The sequence below is a fragment of the Trichosurus vulpecula genome, chromosome 1 (assembly GCF_011100635.1).
Source record: "Trichosurus vulpecula isolate mTriVul1 chromosome 1, mTriVul1.pri, whole genome shotgun sequence".
NCBI classification, from domain to species: domain Eukaryota; kingdom Metazoa; phylum Chordata; class Mammalia; order Diprotodontia; family Phalangeridae; genus Trichosurus; species Trichosurus vulpecula.
This window is the reverse complement of record NC_050573.1, coordinates 76,198,466-76,216,923: the sequence shown is the minus strand read 5'-3', so window position 1 is coordinate 76,216,923 and position 18,458 is coordinate 76,198,466. Positions and strand designations below refer to the sequence as shown.

The 18,458-nt window shown below is 49.5% G+C and overlaps 2 protein-coding genes across 2 annotated transcripts; one reads left to right on the top strand and one right to left on the bottom strand.

Moving 5' to 3' along the window:
- The first annotated feature begins 1,435 nt into the window (after positions 1-1,435).
- On the top strand, positions 1,436-7,369 carry CNN1 (calponin 1). Its single transcript, XM_036769472.1, has 7 exons — positions 1,436-1,587; positions 4,471-4,592; positions 5,109-5,175; positions 5,269-5,406; positions 5,494-5,604; positions 5,831-5,977; positions 6,178-7,369. Exons 1-7 carry the CDS (start codon positions 1,525-1,527, stop codon positions 6,424-6,426), a joined length of 897 nt encoding a protein of 298 aa, XP_036625367.1. The 5' UTR covers positions 1,436-1,524; the 3' UTR covers positions 6,427-7,369.
- Positions 7,370-9,240: 1,871 nt separating this feature from the next.
- On the bottom strand, positions 9,241-13,816 carry ELOF1 (elongation factor 1 homolog). Its single transcript, XM_036736198.1, has 4 exons — positions 13,579-13,816; positions 11,417-11,550; positions 10,482-10,552; positions 9,241-10,051 (listed from the first exon to the last, which is right to left on the bottom strand). The coding sequence occupies exons 2-4, from the start codon at positions 11,530-11,532 to the stop codon at positions 9,987-9,989; spliced, it is 252 nt and encodes an 83-aa protein (XP_036592093.1). The 5' UTR covers positions 11,533-11,550; positions 13,579-13,816; the 3' UTR covers positions 9,241-9,986.
- Positions 13,817-18,458: the final 4,642 nt, after the last annotated feature.

Here is an 18,458-nt window from a genome sequence, read left to right as displayed (position 1 = left end):
GTAATCCTATGTACTTTGTTTTATGCATTTAAAAACAGGATTTTAAGAAGGGGTCCACGGCTTCACCAGACTGCCGAGGGGATCCATGACACACAAAAAAGCTAAGGACCCCTATGCTAGTCCAACCATTTCATTTACAGTTGGAGAAATTAAGGCTAAGAGAGGTAACATGCCCCAAGTCTCATGCCTAATCAGTGCCAGAGCTAGGATTCAGATGGAGACTGACTAATTCCAAATCCAGGGTTCTTTCTACTGTACCCCACAACTCTCTCTTGATGATCCCCATGGAGGGAAAGTTCCCTCTCCCTGAACTGAACACTCAGGGCTCCCCATCCCCCCTTCTCCAATGCAAGGGCAGGAGTCCCAGAAGGGGAGAAGAGCTGCCCAAGGGGAAAAAAACCACAAGTGTTTCTGCAGAAAAGGGAGAGCCTTATAAGGTGGGGGGCACGGGGGGAACCATAGAAAGTCCCCTCCTCATCCCATCTCCCAGGGTGCTGAAAGCTTCCAGGAAGCCTGCAGGGGGACCCAAGACTCAGAAGCCAAATTGGCCTTAAAAAGCCTGGGTTTTGGCTTGGGCCCATTACTCCCTCGTTCCACCCACTTACCCTTTCTGAAATGATGATCCACAGGTGCCCAGGAATTGAGGGCAATGATGGGGGCCAGCCAAAGGAAGATCTTAGTCCCCTAACCCCAAAGGATGGAGGTTGAATAAGAGGAGGAAAGGGACAGAAAGAGAGAGAATCAGAAGGAGAAGTAGAGAAAACAGCGATAGAAAGAGATATAAACTCAGTGACAAAGACAAAGCTCCTAGAAGTCGGGAAAGGTGTTGAATTCTACGTGCTTAATAAATGTGGGTAGGATTAAACTGACCCAGAGACAGTCTTCGATAGTGTTTATCTCTGAGTCCATCTCTGTCTCTCACTATGAAGTGATCTGCATCTCTGGAACAGTCACAGGGAGAGACAAATAGACACAGACCGAAACCCAGCACAGACTGCCAGACTCGGGCAATACTGCTGGGGTTGACCCAGCAGATGGTGGGGGATGGTGACTGTTGTCTCAGACTGTCCCTGTCCCCGGCCCTATTCCCTGTCTCAGCTGGATAGGTCCTCCCCAGGAATTCTCAGCTGGTTATTCTTCCACATTCCCCCACCCCCCTTTCTGGGCTAAGAATGACTATAGCAGTGCCCCCCTCCCCTCCAACATCCCTCCCCCCACCAAGGTGGAAACAATGACAGCATCGGCTCCCAATACCAGGGGCCTGACATCACGGGGGTGGGGGGAGAGGGGGAGGAGGGGGCTGGCTGACGTGGGGGAAGGGGAGGGGGGGTATTGCTTCTCAGCCATTGGTGGGCCCTCTGGCCCAATGAAACGACCTGCCAGGGCTCATATGGGGAAGTCCAGAGCTCGAGCTTTCAAAAAGTTGCAGGGAAAATTTGAGGCCACTTCACCAGCAGCAGCAGCAGGCGCACATCAGGAGAAACCCAGGCCAGGCTCCCCTCCACGGGCAGCGACAACACCACCATGTCTACCGCTCACTTCAACCGGGGCCCCGCTTATGGACTATCAGCTGAGGTCAAGAACAAGGTAACCACCTGAACTCCGTCATCTCCCTCAGTCTACCCAGGGTGGGATTCCCATCCCACGGCTGCCCCCCACCTTTCAGGCTCTGAGTTTCTTCCTCCTCCTTCCGTACTCCCCAGCCCCATCACTCTCTCTGGTTCTGGGCACCTGGAGGTGAGGGAATTGAGGGGACTAATCCAGGGAGCCAGGCCTAGCCCAGGGAACGAGGGCCATTGCCCTAAAGACCAAATAAGGGTCGTTCTTGTCCAGCTCTAGCCCTCAATCTTTCTACCCCACACCTGGATGAACTACCCGCTCCATTCACTAGTTTCTCAAGCTTCTGCTCCCAACCCTGCCAGTGAGGAGAAATGGGGGGCCGGAGGAACAGGAAGCCCAGGAGATGTCTATAGGGATCTATCTGGTGGGGTGGGTCCTGCTCTCCAAGGAAGAGAGGGCCTCAGTTGAGTAGGCCTTTTGAGGGAGTTAGGATTTGCTCAAACACTATTCTCATAACACTCCTCTTGGGAATATCTCTTCCCTGGAAGCCCTAACCCCATGAGGACAGGATTTTGCTCGCTACTTTGCACCCTGTAGTTCAGTTATTTGCACCCTTCCGCTTATATATGGTAAATCTTAAGAGTATGGAGGGTGAAGTAGGGAGACTGATGGTCCAGGATAGGCAGGATCCTTTTCCCCAGCATCCCAGGGGCATCCCTCAGCCCCAAGGCCACTTGCAGAGAGATGCATTGACCAGTAACTTTGAGAAATTTTAACTCTTCCGCTATCCCTCATCAGACAAACACTAAGTCCTAGACCCCTGGACCCTAACATTGGGAACAAAGCTGAATCTCAGAGGCTCTGAGTGGCAGTGAAAAGGCAGGAAGATACTAGGAGACACTGGGACTATTTGGGTACTTGTTCTGAACTGTTATCACAAACCCTCCTAGAGCTCTGGGTTAGAAAGCTTCCAAGGAGGTAGATCATCTTGTCACCTGTTTGAGCTTCCCCTATTCTGGACTCCCAGGAGAGCAGACTGGCTATGCCTTTGGTGACAGGTGTCTGGGAATACCCAGAAAGGCCAACCTGTTGATAATGCTGATCAGCAGGAAGCATCTCCACTGCCACCACACGCCGCACCCCCCCCCCTCCTTCTATCCTCCCAAAAGAGAGCATGGGAGATGTAGGAAGTTCAGACTGACTTCTGATCATTGCAGACTCCTACTTATCCCCCAAATCCCCCAGGAACCTTTCTTTCTAGGTCTCAAATAACCTCACAGAGTAGCACACTTCCTGATGGCCCCTGAATCCTTTTCTGATGGAAAAGTTCAGTCCTTTGGAGAAAGAAACTTGGATGGGGGGAGGAGTGGTTGGTCTTGGATGGTGGGTCTGATGTCCTAGCTGTGAGGGAGAATTTTAAAATCCCAGACCGGCAGGAAAGGACTTTAGAAATTATCTTGTCCAACCTTCCTCACTTCCCAGCCAAGAAAACAGAGATTCCCCAGGGAATGAGGGGTCTTTCCCCCTTCTTTTTTTTCCCCATATAAAAGGAGCAGGGAGGGGGAAGGGAGAGGGGAGAGCTTAGGCTGCCCATCCCCCACTGGGACCCAGCTCCAGACTACCCCCTCTCTCCCTGGAGCACCCGGCAGAGCAGCCTCTCCATATAAGGCTGCTTTGGGGGAAGCTGGGCAGGGAGGCCCGAGCTCTATATAAGGGCTGGTTTGCTTTATAAAGCAAACTGGAGCTGGAGGGGAGGTGGGGGCCGGGGGACCAAAGGGAGGGGCCATTGTACAGGCTGGCAACGGATGCTCCTCAGGCCAGGTGAGTAGGAAGAATGGAGAACTAGGCCCCTCCCCTCATGTGGGAATCCGGCCCAATCCTTCTTCCCCACTCCTCCTTACCCCACTGCCCTGCCTGGGGCAGATCAGGCACTGGGCACCCCCTGCTGGCATGTTGGAGACTAAGGTGGCAGTGCTCTGGGCAGGCTTTCTAGTCCCAACCCACTTTCCCCCTATCCAGTTCCTGAAGGCTTGGGGAAGGACCTGTGAGGTTAGTGGCCAAAGCGGGTGTTGAGATAGCCAGAGGACTTGTTTAGTCTAGTGGGGTCACGATGCCACCTCATCCCGTGTCTACACACTCTGTCTCTATCTCTCTCTCTCTCTCTCTCTCTCTCTCTCTCTCTCACACACACACACACACACACACACACGCACACTACACGCACAGAGAGAACCCTAAGGGAGAGACGGGGAGAGAGGAATGGGAAGGCTGCAGAATTAGGACATGCATAGTGAAACCCAGTGGTTGACCTGACCTCAAATGATGCTTCTGTGCCTGAGCCTTCTGCATTAGGTCCTCTGTCTAGACCCATGCTCAAGAGGGGATGAGAAGGGAAGAACCAAGGAATAGTGACACTCAAATTTGGTGAAGGGGGTTGAAAGGATAACTTTCTCCCCTCCCCTGAGGCTCTCCTTACATCTCTGCCCAATCCTCCCCTATTTCCCTATGCCAAACCTCTGGTATTCCTGGAATGGGCCCCCTGGGCAGGTGCTGAGCATGGCCCTGGCCTAATGCCTCCTCCCGCCCCTGGGCCCAGGGACAGCATTGCCTTAGTTGGGAAGAGATGGGGAAAGTAAACTGGCCTCTTCAGTCTTTGGGAGGGGACGGGGTGGGCGGGGAGTCCTTTTCACAATGAGTACACTTCATTCTAGGCACTTCTTGCCCTTGATACAGCTCAGGATGGGACCCAGATGTCTTGCCTCCCAGTGTACACTTTTGATTACCAATTTTGCCCAACCCAATCCCAATCATAACCCAATTAGTCTCCCCTCTCCCAGTACCTCCTTACACTGTTGGCCGTAGGAATTATAGGGGGTAGAAGTCCACTCATCATTCTCTCCCACCACGCAGCTGGCCCAGAAGTATGATCCCCGACGGGAGCAGGAGCTTCGGGCATGGATTGAGGAGGTTACTGGAAGACGCATAGGTCCCAACTTTATGGATGGTCTCAAGGATGGAATTATCCTCTGCGAGTAAGAATGGGGAGACTGGCTGGGATTCTATGATGCAGACCCTTAGTTTGGAATGTCAGATCCCCCCCCCCCCTCCACAAAGTCCAACTTTGAGTAAGAAACTCCATTCCAGGACCTGGGATCAAATCCTGACTCTGCCACTTATTAGCTATTTGACACTGGGAGGTGATTGGAAGTGGAGTGGCATATGAAAGCTCCATTTAGTGTTCCAAGGGTTATTGAGTGATGATTTCTGTTTGCTCACAGAAGGCCAAACTAGAAGAAGTGAGTAGAAGGAAGTTGAAGGGAGACAATTTTCCGCTCACACTGAGTAAAAACTTTTTAATAATTAGAGCTGTCCAAAAGTGAAATAGGAAGCCAAGAGGGGTTTCAATAATTGGCTCCCAACCCCTGGATTTGAGGCGAAACAGAATGACTCCTTGTGGTAGAGAGGGCATCCTGCTCAAGGTGGGAAGAGACAGCCTCTGAAGTTTGTAACAGCCCTCGGTTACCAAGTCAGCCTTTGTTCCTTTTTAGGTTTATCAATAAACTGCAGCCCGGCTCAGTAAGGAAGGTGAATGAGTCCACCCAGAACTGGCACCAGGTACAACCCAGAACTACCTTCTCTTCCAGTCCCTAGCAGTCTACTTGTCTCCCTTTCTCATCTCTGATCTCTCTGTTCTCTGATCTTTCTAAGTTGGAAAATATCGGGAACTTCATCAAAGCCATCACCAAATACGGAGTGAAGCCTCATGACATCTTCGAGGCCAATGATTTGTTTGAGAATACAAACCACACACAGGTGCAGTCCACTCTCATTGCCCTGGCCAGCGTGGTGAGTAGGAATGGAGCGGGGCTTTCTATTAGGGGTAGGGGGAAGCAGTGACCAGGGGCTCAGTCCCCAATGCCTTGATCTCTACAGGCCAAGACAAAAGGGAACAAGGTGAATATGGGAGTGAAATATGCAGAGAAGCAGGAAAGAAAGTTTCAGCCAGAAAAGCTGAAAGAAGGGCGGAACATTATAGGCCTGCAGGTGGGTAGGGCTGCTGGTAGCCATGGGCTCCAAGACAATGTGGGGGAGTTGATCCCAAGACCTAGGGGAGGGTTTGCATTTGTCCCCTGATTCCTTGCTGACTTTGCTAGGCTGGTTGTCTGGCTCACGTCCAGACCAGACTACTGCTGTCTTAAGGTTAGTACCTTGGGAGGATGCCCAGGCCAGTTCCTGCTGTCCTAAGGCTCCTGGATGGGTGTCTCCCTAGATGGGCACGAACAAGTTTGCCAGCCAGCAAGGAATGACAGCATATGGTACCCGCCGCCACCTCTATGACCCCAAACTGGGCACTGATCAGCCCTTGGACCAGGCTACAATTAGTCTGCAGATGGGCACCAACAAAGGTGCCAGCCAGGTAAGCCGCATGGGTAATGCACAAAGGCAATTGGGAGGTGGGGGAATGCAAGGCCCCACCTGAAACCTACTGCCTTTGACTGCCCCCCTCCACTGGCAGGCAAGGGCTCTGAGCACCCTGGAGAGTACATGATGCTCCCATCCCTTGCCCTGCACATCTGGGCCAGGTTAGAACTGCCATTCTGCTGCTTCCCACTGCAGGCAGGCATGACAGCCCCTGGGACCAAGCGGCAGATCTTTGAGCCAACTCTGGGCATGGAGCACTGTGACACACTCAACGTTAGCCTGCAGATGGGCAGCAACAAGGGGGCATCCCAGAGTGGCATGACGGTGTACGGCCTGCCTCGCCAGGTGTATGATCCCAAGTATTGCCTGACCCCTGAGTACCCGGAGTTGGGTGATGAGCCCACTCACAATCATCACTCACACAACTACTACAACTCTGCGTAGGGGCCAACCCAGAACCCCAGGGGGGGAGTCAGCAGCTGCTCTAGGGGCCTGAAGAATGGCCAGGCCCAACCTGCCTTACCACCATGCCTCAAGGGTGTATCCTTCCAGCCAGGGTGCATAGTCTGGGGGACATTAGGGTTGGGGGAGTGGGCTGTGGGAGCCAGGAGAAGGGGGAGACAGAGGGAGAAATAAGGAGGCTCTCTCCTCCTTCCCCTGCCCCTTAGATCCCCTGCAAAAAACCTCACCCTGAGCCTGCTGCATTCTTGAGTCTGCTTTCCACCCTGCCTCTAGCTCAGGGCTAAGGCCCCATTCCCTCGGAGGTCAGTGTAGGAGTAAGGAGGTCTCTTCCTAGGGGTGGAGGTGAAACCTCAAATATACCAAATAGAACAAGGCTGGACAATACCCCCAACAGAAAAGCCTCAAGAAATCCAAACTACTGAGTGGAAATGAAATTGCTGTACGTCTCCCTTGTCCTGAGGACTCCCCCTCCTTGTCCCATCCTGACAGCCCTGACCCCCCAAGCAAACTTGTCTCGGACTTTTCCCTTCCCAACCCCCAGCGCAGTGAGCACAAACTGCATGCCAAAAGGCCAAGCGGGCACACTCGGTTTTGCATTTTTGCGTTGACTGGCATTCCTGAAGGCATTTGTTAAGTGAGCACTTTCTTTTTTAAATTTCACTGGAGCACAATAAAAATCTACAAAAACCACTATTAGCTCCCAAAGCCTACTCCGTTTCTAGCTCCAGCATCCTACAGGCCCCTGCATTTACCTTGTCTCTTTCCTTCCCCATCCACCCCCAAGCAGGAGAGAATATCACCAAATGTCCTAGTCTGTGTATTTGATGTGGGAATTGGGGGTGGGGAGGGACTATGAGATCTGAAGTCAAAGGATCTGAATTTGAATCTTAGACCTCACTGTATGACTTTGGTTAAGTCATTTTACCATGCCAAGCCCCAGTTTCTACCTCTATTAAAAAAGGGAGTTAGATTAGATGAATTCTAAGGTTTCTTCTTGCTCTTAAGTTTTATTCCCTTGGCCATAGGAGTCTGCTTCATTGGGGGACCTCAATCACCAAGAAGCAAAATCTAAGGAAGGAGGAAAGGAAAGGGAGGAAGGCTGGGGGAGGGAAGAAGAGTGGAAGGAAGGAAGGATTTATTAAGCATCTACTATGCACTATACACCAAATACTTTACAAATACTATCTCAATTGATTCGCATAACCCTTGGAGGTAGCATTTATTCAGTATTAAGCATTTACTATGTACCAGTCACTGTGCTAAGTACTGGGGATACCAATCCAAAGCAAAAAGAAAGTTCTACCTTAAAGAAAGGGACTAGGCCAGGCCAGGCCAGGCCATGGTCAAGTAGAAAGGTCTGGTCTCCACTGTAAGAAGAGGTCCTCTGACAGGACTAGGGATCATCTGGGAGGATGAGTAAGGAGCAACAGGTTGGACAGTGACTCAAGAGCAAACACTTCCTACATTAAGGCAGGGCTCAGGCCATGGGTAGGGAACCTGGTGGCCTTCTAGGTCCTCAGGTGTGGTCTTTTGACTGAATCCAAGTTTTACAGACAAAATCCTTTTGACTGAGTCGAAGTTTTACAGGATAAATCCTTTTATTAAGGGGATTTGTTCTGTGAAGTTTGGATTCAAAGGGCCACACTTGAGGACTTAAGAGCACCACAGGTGGCCTCGAGGCCACAGGTTCCCCACCCCTGGCCCCTGAAAATAGGTCTGTGGCCACATATACACTGGTTTCACTTGAGCCACAGATTATCCAGGGGTGTGCCAGTTCTTGGGGCTCGAGGGAGAGGAAGATGTAGGAGCAGTTGTCCCAGGAGAGGCAAAGGGATGAAGTGTGGTAGGAAGAAAGGGAGCAGTTAAGAGGATGATATACATGGGCCTCAGCCTCTACTCCCACCTAATAAACCAGATTCCAAGAAGTCTTGGCTCTTGCTGTTTGTCTTGATCCTTGCCAAGGGTCCCTGGCGCCTGTCCTGCCCCCAGGCCAATAGGGAAAGTCGTACCAAGGATCCGAGGCTCCTTGGGAAAACAGCACCATATTAGCACTGAACCTCGAGGAGCTGAAGACATAGATTGGGAGGGGTAAGGGGCAAGATGCCTGCCTCCCTCAAGGAGTGGGATAGAATACAGGGGAAAAGCTGGGACCAAACCCAACAGACATCCTAGTCCCCTCCTCTTTCTCCCTGGGACTCAATAGGGCATGTAGGCAGCCATTTGACCCAAAGGACATTTCAAATGGTGCTTTTTATACTGAAGCCATCCCTACTCCTTGATGCTGAGTCACATGAGAAGTTTCAAGCAGCGAGTTGCTGAATGGTGTGGGGGAATGAGGCTCAGGGTAGTAAGGGTTGTACTAAGATCCTTTCTAGCTAAGTTTATGTTCTGTCCGTTGGCTAGGGACCCCTAACCTAACTTGGTAGCTACCAGAAGTGTGACCTGGACAGTATTAGCTTGCTGTCCATTTGTCCTGGCCTGTCTCAGGTTCTAAGGCCAGGCAAGAAGGCAGCTGGGGGTTATACCAGAAGAGCAAAGACCCCGTACACATAGCAATCGCTGGCATTTGATGCACCCCTTGAGAAACCACAGTTTAGGGAGAAAGAAAGGCTCTCAGTGCTTCTTTCTTGAGGCAAAAATCTTACCGAGAGCTTTTTGAAGCTTTCCCTTCCTCGCACCGCCCCCCCCCTCCCCCCACCATCTAGCCCAAGTGCCTGGCTTTGGACTTCTACTGCCTGAAAGTTCTCTCCCCAGCCACGCCGATTAGAGGCCAATAATCGCACAAATAGACTGAAATCCCTCAGAGAGTAGTTTATTAAAGGGACACTGATAGTTCCTCTCCCTCCACCTGCCTACCCCCTCAACCCACCAAAACCCCATCTTTCTCAGCAAGATCAGTATTATTTGTAGTAACTGACAGGAGGGCCTTTTTAGACAGCCTGAAATCAAGTCACTTCAGGAAGGGGAGGAAAGATTACAGTTAAAATGAAAGAATATCAAACCAATCAAGTGCTACATCCCAGTGGCAGGAGCCACTCCCTGCTCTTCTCTTCCCCCAGACCTGGCTGGCTGTGTGCTCACTGGGAAACCAGGTACTGGTGGAGTTCCAAGACAACCCAGCCACATCTGACTGATGTAAGGCCACAGTATCTGCACCTCCCCTGGGGGGAGGTCCAGGTCTGGTCTCAAGAGGGCTGGGGGACGGAAGAATCTGCCCCAAGCCTTCAGGGACCCCTGGCAGCTGCCTAACTTAGTGTCTTCAACCACTGCCCCTCCCACCTACAAATCAACGCAGATGCCAGTCCAAGAACTTCAGGAATAGGGAGAGGCCTAGCTCAGGCTAGAGCTACAGAGGGAGCCATTCTTCTTCCAGTGTTCTGGAGAGAAGCAATGGGGGTGGATGGGGGTGGGCCCTGGGTCAGGGAGGGGACAATTGAAGCTTAAGTGTCACTTCCTTTGTGGTCTCAGGAAAGTCTTCCAGCTACTCAGGGCCCAATGGGACGCCCACCCTTGACAGCAAGCAGGCCGGGTCCTCAAAGCCACTACTGATTGGCCGCTTCACAGGCATCTATCCAGTCACTGTATACATCCACGGGTTCTGACAGATCTGCGGAGTCCAAAGTCAAGGAGGCCACCAGCTGGAAGGGTGGCATCAGAGTGCATGTGCTGGGATGACAGGTTGGCTTAAAGGGCACCAATTTCCCCTGTGAAGTCCACTAGTGGGTGGTACTTATCTCACCGCTTAAGGCCCCTGCCAAGAATTCATACCTCCCCCTCTCCCCCAACTCCTTCTAGGAAGATTTCAGAGATCTCTAGCATGAGTTTACCTATCCATGACAGGGAATTGGGCAATGAATTCTGGAGTAGGGGGTAGAAAACTTGAATGAATCTGTACTAACTGCTTCTCATCAACCAAACCCTTCTGTCTCTTCTACTACAAATCATTTCTCATCCCACTGACTTGGCCCACTGCTCCAAGGGGCTAGCAATTGCGGAAAGAGATATTATTTCAGAAAAGACTTTTCTGAGAAGGATACATGTGATAGGCGTCTGAAATTCTTCCAAGCACACCGTGCAGGATATAACACCAGTGTTGCGTGCTCGATCCCTGAAATGTAAACATACTGATAAGCAAAGAGACAACAGTAAATGGAGGGACCTGTCATCCTTCAAATCATGTATTTGTATATACCCACATAGCATATGCCTCTCCTGACAAAACATAAGCTCCCTAAAGGCAATCCTTGCATCCCTGGTACTGAGGACATTGCTTGGCTGACGGATCCTCCACTGAGGGAAACAAAGCTCAGCCTCTGAGGAGAAACCAGAGCTGGGTCCCAAGCTACTGGACCTGGTGACAAGGATGGAGAAAGGCTAAAGGGAGGCAGGGAGAAGAATGCCAGTAACCAAGGAAACAACCGCTGATCCCCTGCCTGAGCTAGGGCAAGATGTCACTTGTATGCCAGGTATTTCCAGGACTGTTCCATCAAACAGACCACTGCACCATGTCTGGGGTCCAAGCTGGACCCAGCACCAATAATTTGGACCATGAGGTCACTGGAAATGACAAGCCCCGCAGTGAGCCCAACTCTCGGGAGGGATGGATGAGCTAACTAAAGGAGCCAACAGTTTTTAGTCCTCCTTCCCTGGAGACTAGCCCTGTTTTCAGGGGTTATTAGGCCCTTGGTTAGAGGCTTCTCCCTGAGGTTAAAAAGATAAAATGTGTGCAGGTGACTGGGAATGAATGGGAATCTACTGTGATTGAGTGCATTGGTTGTCAGCACAACCTAAAATCCCCAACAGAACTCAGCAGAAAGCTCCTTTGGGGCAGAAACAACAAAGTCCCTTGGAACTGAGGCACTATTATCCTCTGTCTTTGCCTGGAAAGTAGCTCACTAAGCCCAAAGATCGTGACCTCAGCCCCTCCTTCACGGTTGACCCCCATGGCCATGACCACTAGCCCCTTACTCACATCTTTACATCACAAGACTTCTCGTGGTTGCAGAAGGGACAAGTGAACTGGGTCTCCAATGTTCCAGTCATTTTCTTCTTGGGAGGAGGCTTTCTCTTCGACTTTCTTCGGCCCATCTTCCTGGAATGGCAGGCCTAGAGGGAGAACAAAAATTCCTGCTGTTACTGGGGAAAGATGGAAAAGGCTCCACAGAAGCCTTTGACGGAAATGGCCAATTGGGTCACAAAAAGGACCCTTGGTTATCTGAAATGCATAGCCGCATGGTAGGGGAAACAATAAACCCCTTCAGGCTCAGCTCCTGATATGCATACATATGTTGTTTGTCATCCCACCCCACAAAGTAAGATCCTTGAGGGTAAAGATTTTAATTTTTGTCCTGGTATTCCTATCGACTAACATGTTGCCTGTGTATACACAGCAGAGGTTTATAAATGCTTGAATGAAAAAGTGTCCAGCCCTCAGGAGCCTGAGGGAATCAAAGCCAGTTCAAATTCCACAGGCTGGGCTCCAGGACAAGAGGACCAATGTGGATAACATATGGTCAAACACAAGGTGCTCTGATAAACAGAAAATTTGCAGCAGTCAAAAATCTGTTCCTTTCTTTGACTGAAAACTAAGTTAAATACATGGATGTCAAAGCTGATCAGCCATAAGACAAGGCATTCCCAGAGAACTGAATTTAAAGTTAGAAGGCCTTGATTAGAATCCCAGACCTGCCATTCACTAGCTTCTCTGACCTTGGGCAAATCACCTATCTTTTCTGGGCTTCACTCATCTCAGTCAGTAAGATGAGAGAGGTGGATTTGATATCCCCTAAGCTCACTTCCCATTTTAAATTCTATGACTACACAGTTTCCAAGCCTTGGAATTCTCTTCAGGCTATCTTCCTGCCCACAGCAAAACCACCCCAATGGCAGAAAACTCACAAAGTCCTTCTACCTCCTCGCAGGATTTCCAACTTGTAAAACCCTACAGCCTCCAGGCCCAGCTCTCTATCCATTTTGTCACCTAGCTGTCCTACAGAACTAGAAACTAAAGATGGTGTGGAGATGTTATCTTGGGGGATGGGTGAAGTTTGCCCAGGGTGCCCAATTAGCTATGAGATCTTCCCCTCCTCCATGGGGAAGGGAAGGGGAGCAAAGGAAGATGACATAAAAACCACTCAATATAGGAGACTAATTACTTCACTTCCAGTCTAGTCTGAGGACTTTTCTGAGTCAGGAAAAAAAAAAAAAGCAGCTCTTGCACACAATTCGTGGGGGCCTGTCCTGTTCCCTCCCTGTTTCTAAGACCCTCCTCCCAATACAAAGAGGATCCCTCTCACCCCCACCTTGCTCTCCCAGTCTTCAGAATTTGTGAAAAGTCCTATCTGGCTTATTATCTTACCTTGTTCAAGTGCCTTCCTCTAAGCTCGGTGCACAAGACCCTAGGTTAGTCAGTCAACATTTATTGAGTGGTTTACTTTATACACACACACACACACACACACACACACACACACACAGGCCCTTAGTGGGTCCTGGTGTGACTACCTTTGATTGAAAGGTTTATTAAAAAGCAAAGGAGAGACAAGAGTCTCCTCCCAATGCCTGGTGGATAGTGGGAGGAAAAACTTGCTCTGGGGGTCAGAAAATCTGAATTCTTGTCTGCTACTTACTAGCTGTAGAAGCAAGTCACTGTCCCTCTCTAGGCTTGTTTCCCCAGCGGTGAAACAACTGAGGTGACCCAGATGATCTTAGAGGTCCTTTCCTGCCCTGATCCGGTCTAACTGGGTAGAGTGCGCACGGTTGCTAAGGAAGCAGGTCCACGTGGCCAGGCTCGCTTCTCCCTCCTTGCAAACCGGCCTGATGGCTCTAAATAGCTGCCATCCATCAAGACATTCACAACTGAATCCCGAGCTCCCAGGAGCCAGGCCGGGGCTCCCGCCCTGCAGAACACGCCCGCGGGCAGCCCTGCCCTTTGAAGCGTAGTCGGGGTTACTTCGAGGGTCCTTCTTGGGGGGGGGGGGAGTCAGGCCCCAACAGGACCAACAGCCGCCTCCTCTCCGTATCACACAGAGGTCCCTTTCTTCTCTTTAGACCGCGCCTCTCCTCGCCCTCGACCGCTGTGGCCGCGTCTGTCCCCTTGTTCCCCCGGGAATCCCCGCCCTCACGGTAACTCACCTGTCAAGTCCAAGGATCGGAGAAGGGGACCGAGTTCAGCTGGGCCGAGCTTCGCTCCGGCGGCAACGCCTCGCCGAGCTCGATCGCCGCAATGTCGACCCGACCAGACAGCAAACTTCCGACTCCGAAGCGGAAGCGAAAACCTTTCCCTTTCTGCAGCTCCGGGATATTTAAAACTCACGCAACAAATGCGGAGAACTGAAACAAGCCGAGGGAAGAAAGACAGGTATATAAGAGAGGAAAGTTGAGCCAGGCACCACCTCCTTTTTCCTGTGCCGCCAATAGGATCTTTCAAACTCGTAGGCCCGCCTACTCACGCGTGCGCAAAGGAGATACCCATAAATCGGCGCGGTAAAGAGTCACACCTTGCGTGAGGGAAGAAGAAACGCGCCTGCGCAACACGCCCCCTTCTTCCCATCGGGCCTCAACTGTCACAGTCTAAGCTTCTGTCCTGAGAGCCGGAAGTTTCTTTTCCCGCCCAAGTGGGGGGGTGGGGCTGTTGACTGGAGTTAGAAGGTTGAGCTGGGAGGGAGGGGGGAAGGAACCGAGCGCGTTTGGCCCCTCGAAAGAGGCTTAGGGGCCTTTGTCCCCATGCCTCAGGGCTGGAGGCCAAGCGGCCGTATAGGAAAGGGTTGTGGAGGCAGGCGGGTGGGCCGCCCGGCCTCCTCAGCTCGGACTGCGGTAGGAGATGGGAATCCTCCAGCCCGTTCCTCAGCCATCCCTTTCAGCGTCAGGGAGGGACCCTTTCCCCTCTCTGGCCTTTGCATTCCCAGTACCTGGCCTAGAGGAGCCTTTCCAGACCACAGTCCACTTCTGAACCGGAAATACAAGGAATACCTCAGTGTCAGCCTCTAACACTTCCTCCACCAGTGCAGATTACAGCCCCTCAACACCTTATCCCTACCTGGAAAAAAAAAATCCCCTTGCAGCCCTCTTGGGGATGAGCCTGTCCTTACCTGGGCTGAGCCGGCTGGTCCGGGCTTGGCATGTGGCACGGGAAGCCTCCCTGGCCCGGTAGGACCGGTCGGAGCTCCGTTGGCATAGCTTTGGAGAGCTGAGGGTCACGCTGCCAGGCATCAGAATGGGCCAGGCTATGTCAAGTCTTGCCATTGCTAGAAAGGTTTTCACCACCCCAACCAGCTGCCAAGAAGCCACCAACTTAGCTAAGTGCAAACCCCTTCCCTTGCTGATGGTGGATTGCCACGGGGCGATGGATTTTTCTAGCCAGAGAAAAAGTGTGCAAGGTAGAAGGAGTCATCATTTGAATGAAATCACAGAACTTAAAGCAAATAGTCCTTAAAGCTTTGTGGCGCACTTGCCCACACAGCCCTTCGAGGTAAGTAGAAGAAATATATTCCCATTTTATAGATGGGAATCTGAGGCTGGATAGTGTATCCAGCATCACATAGCTAGTAAATGTCAAGGCTTAGAACCAGGTTTCCTCACCCCAGGTCGGCTGCTTCTGTAATAGCCCACGTCACTTTCCCCTTTCCCTCCAAGAAACTTTTTTTTTTTTTGCCTACAGGATCAAATACAAACTCCGTTTGCCTTTAAAGATTCCACAACCTGAATCTTTGATTTCCATCTCTTATTATGTTGCTCCCATTCATAAGCTCTGTGATCCAACTTTAATTGTGTTCCTTATCTCTAGCCTCAACACCTTTGTATAGGCTGACTTCCATGCTTGAAATATTATACTCTGTCCTCCCCTCTGACTCCTAGGATCCCTATTTTTCTTCAAAACTCAGCTCAAGAACTAACAAGTATTTATGAAGTGCTTACCTTTACTAAGTGCTTATTGTCAGGCCACTGTGCTAGGGTGCGTGTGCGAGTGTCTGTTTGTGTTTTCAGTCATTTTTTGGTAGTATACAACTTTCCGTGACCTCATTTGGGGTTTTCTTGGCAAAAAAAAAAACAAAACCCAAAACTAGTGGTTTTCCATTTCCTTCTCCTGCTCGTTTATAGTAATGGCTGCTAAATCTTCTGTGATTCCGATTGTGGCTCCTCATTATTTGAATTCTTTTTTTTCTGGCTGCTGGCAGTATTTTTTCCTAGATCTGGGAACTCTGGATTTTGGCTATAATATTGCTGCGTTTTCATTTTGGGGTTTCTTTCAGGAAGTGACCTGTGAATTCTTTCAGTTTCTACTTTGCTGTCTTGCTCTCTGGTTCTAAGATATCTGGACAATTTTCTTCATAATTTCTTGAAATATGATATCTAGGTTCTGGTAATCCAGTGATTCTTAAATTATTTCTTCTCAATTTGTTTGCCAAGTCAGTTTTTTTCCTATTAAATATTTCAATTTTTTGACTTTGGTTTATTATTTCTTGATGTCTCATGGAGCCAATTCAAATTTTCAAGGAGTTATTTTCTGCAATATAGTTTTGTATCTCTTCTTCCATACTGTTCTTTTTTCATATCTTTCTTCCCTAGTTCTTGTCTTTTCTTTCATCTACTGCCCCCATTTGGTTTTTAAGATAATTTTTTTAGTTACTTCTTTAGCTCTTGCTTTAACTCTTCTAGGAATTCTTGTTGGACTTGTGTCAAAGCTACATTTATCTTTGAGGCTTTGCTTGGTAGGTTTTTGGGGGTCATTCCCTTCTGTGTTTGTGTCTTGAGCTTCCTTGTTGCCATGATAATTTTTTGTGGGTTTTTTTTTTTTGTTTGCTCCTTTTGGGAGCCTACTTCTGGACTTTGGACTTTGTTAGTGCCAGGTTCTACACACTTCTAGGGGGCGGGGGGGTGGGGATGGTGAATGCCTGGCCTGAGTTTCTGATCTCTTACATTTTTCTGCTGGTTTTACACAGCTCTGACTGAGGGCCTACAAACTTTCAGTGCCCCTAAAGTTGTGTGGTCTGGTTTGAGGTCTGTTTACTACCCTCCTGGTCTGCTTTCTACAAGTTCCTGCCCCAGGTTTGGGCATATCAGTTTGTTTCTAGTTGGGAGTTTCAGCAAATTGCTTCATGACTTAGCCAGTATTGGCCCACTGGGAAGCTCTGCAAGTTCAAATCATCTGAAATGCAGGCTCCCCTTTGGTCTGGGATGCTGAGATGAGAGCCACACAGCTGCCATTTGCTTCCTGAAACTCGTTCAGTGTTCAGTACATAGCTGGGACTGTTGCTCAAGATTGCTCCTCTCCTCTGACCCAGCACTGGGTAGTGGGTGACAGAGCTGTCGAATGGCACTCATTCCTGGACTTTCTCAAGGAACTGGTACCCTGTCTCAGTTCCTCAGCACTGGAATGATCCTATCAGTCCCTGTCTCCTCTGTCTGAAAACTTCTCTGTTTGTCTCCTTAAGCCTTGGGCTGGAAAATGACTTACTGTGACTTCTTGGCTTTTCCCAACCAGAATTCAGTCTAGTGTGTTCTCTAGATTCCCTTCCCATCTGCCATTTTGACTCTGTCCCCCTTGATTTTTTGTGTGTGAAATGAGGCAAGTTTCACAGGTGAAAGGGCAAGAGGAGTAGGTTCTGTGGGAGGCTTGAATGACTGTTGTGGTAAATGGGACAGAGAATCAATTAGGAAAGACTAGCATTGTTTCGCAGCTAGGTAGTCCAGTGGTTAGAGTGCTGGACCTGGCGTCAGTAAGACCTGAGTTTGAACCCTGCCTCAAACTGATCCCAGGAAAATTACTTTTATTTACCTCTGTTTCCTCACCTGTTAAATGGAGATTAAAATAGCTTCTATCTTCCAGGGTGATCTTTCCAGAGGAAAAAAAAATGAGATATTTGTAAAACACTTTGCTAGTGACGAGTTGTTAGTGTTACAGTGAAGACTTGGTTGAGACTTAAGCAATAAATATTTGTAGCTGTCCTAGTCCGCATAGTTCCATGATTTCTTTTAGCTTTGTTCAGCAACAGGTGAATAGCAGTGAAGGAAGCAAATGTAATCAGGACCTCACATCTCTTTAAGTCTAACAACATTAAGTGCCTGCTACATGCTAGATACTAGGAACATGAAGAAAAGACAAAAGACCCTTGCCTTCAAGAATCTTACACTGCTGGATGTACAATGTGTAAACACATAACACAAACCCAACGTAATTTCAAGGTGGAGAGAGTACTAACAACTGGGGGGAATCAGGAAAGGCTTCCCATAGGAAGTGGCACCTGAGCTGATCCATGAAGGAGGCTAGAAATTCAGAGGAAGGAATGTATTCCAGCTATGGGAGACACTTCAGTATTTTCTAGTTGGCCTCAACCAATCAACAGACCTTGTTGGGGGAGGAGAGGGAGACCTGGGAGAGAAAAACGCAAATCTTTGTGTAAACGACAACAACAAATATATATGTATATACACACATGCACATATATGTAGCATATATAACTTTAAAATTAGTTTCATGTTTCTTATTATGAACTAGAAATTATCGGCAAACGTGAAAATTTTGATATACAAAGAAGGCCAGGAAAAGAGAATTGTATATGAAACAATGACTTGTTTTAAAACTGTGTTGGTAGGCAAAATGGGCTCTTAGCACTTAGTTGAACAAGTGCCCTTGAAGAGTTTGTCTTGAGTCTTAGTGCTAAGCCCCAGGCTCTAACCCCTATTAGGTGTTAACCTAACCTATGTGGATGTGAACTTCCCAGGGTCCTAAGGGGAGGGGCTAACTCAAGAGCCAATCATAGCATCCTAAGTCCTGGTCATTCAGATGACATTTGATGACATCTGAAGCCCTGTAAGAAGAGAGGACAGGGCCATTTGTGCAGGGCTCTCACTCGAAATGGTGTTGATGTGGAGACTCCAGGCAGCTGTAGCTAAGGGCCCTCCAGCTTGTAACCTGGATGCTGAGACTTTGTCAAACTCTGGTAACTATGTATTGGGATTTGAATCGGACAAGGTCTGTCTGTTGATGTTTGTACTTTGTATTTTGCTCTGAA

Excerpts from the sequence above, each read along its gene's own strand:
- CNN1 (XM_036769472.1), top strand. The coding sequence starts at position 1,525 with ATGTCTACCGCTCACTTCAACCGGGGCCCCGCTTATGGACTATCAGCT. Across the intron at positions 1,588-4,470 it reads CAGCTGAGGTCAAGAACAAG|CTGGCCCAGAAGTATGATCC; the intron begins GTAACCACCTGA and ends CCCACCACGCAG. Across the intron at positions 5,407-5,493 it reads TCATTGCCCTGGCCAGCGTG|GCCAAGACAAAAGGGAACAA; the intron begins GTGAGTAGGAAT and ends TGATCTCTACAG.
- ELOF1 (XM_036736198.1), bottom strand. The coding sequence starts at position 11,532 with ATGGGCCGAAGAAAGTCGAAGAGAAAGCCTCCTCCCAAGAAGAAAATG. Across the intron at positions 10,553-11,416 it reads AAGTCTTGTGATGTAAAGAT|GGATCGAGCACGCAACACTG; the intron begins GTGAGTAAGGGG and ends TTTACATTTCAG. Across the intron at positions 10,052-10,481 it reads ATTTCAGACGCCTATCACAT|ATCTGTCAGAACCCGTGGAT; the intron begins GTATCCTTCTCA and ends TGGACTCCGCAG.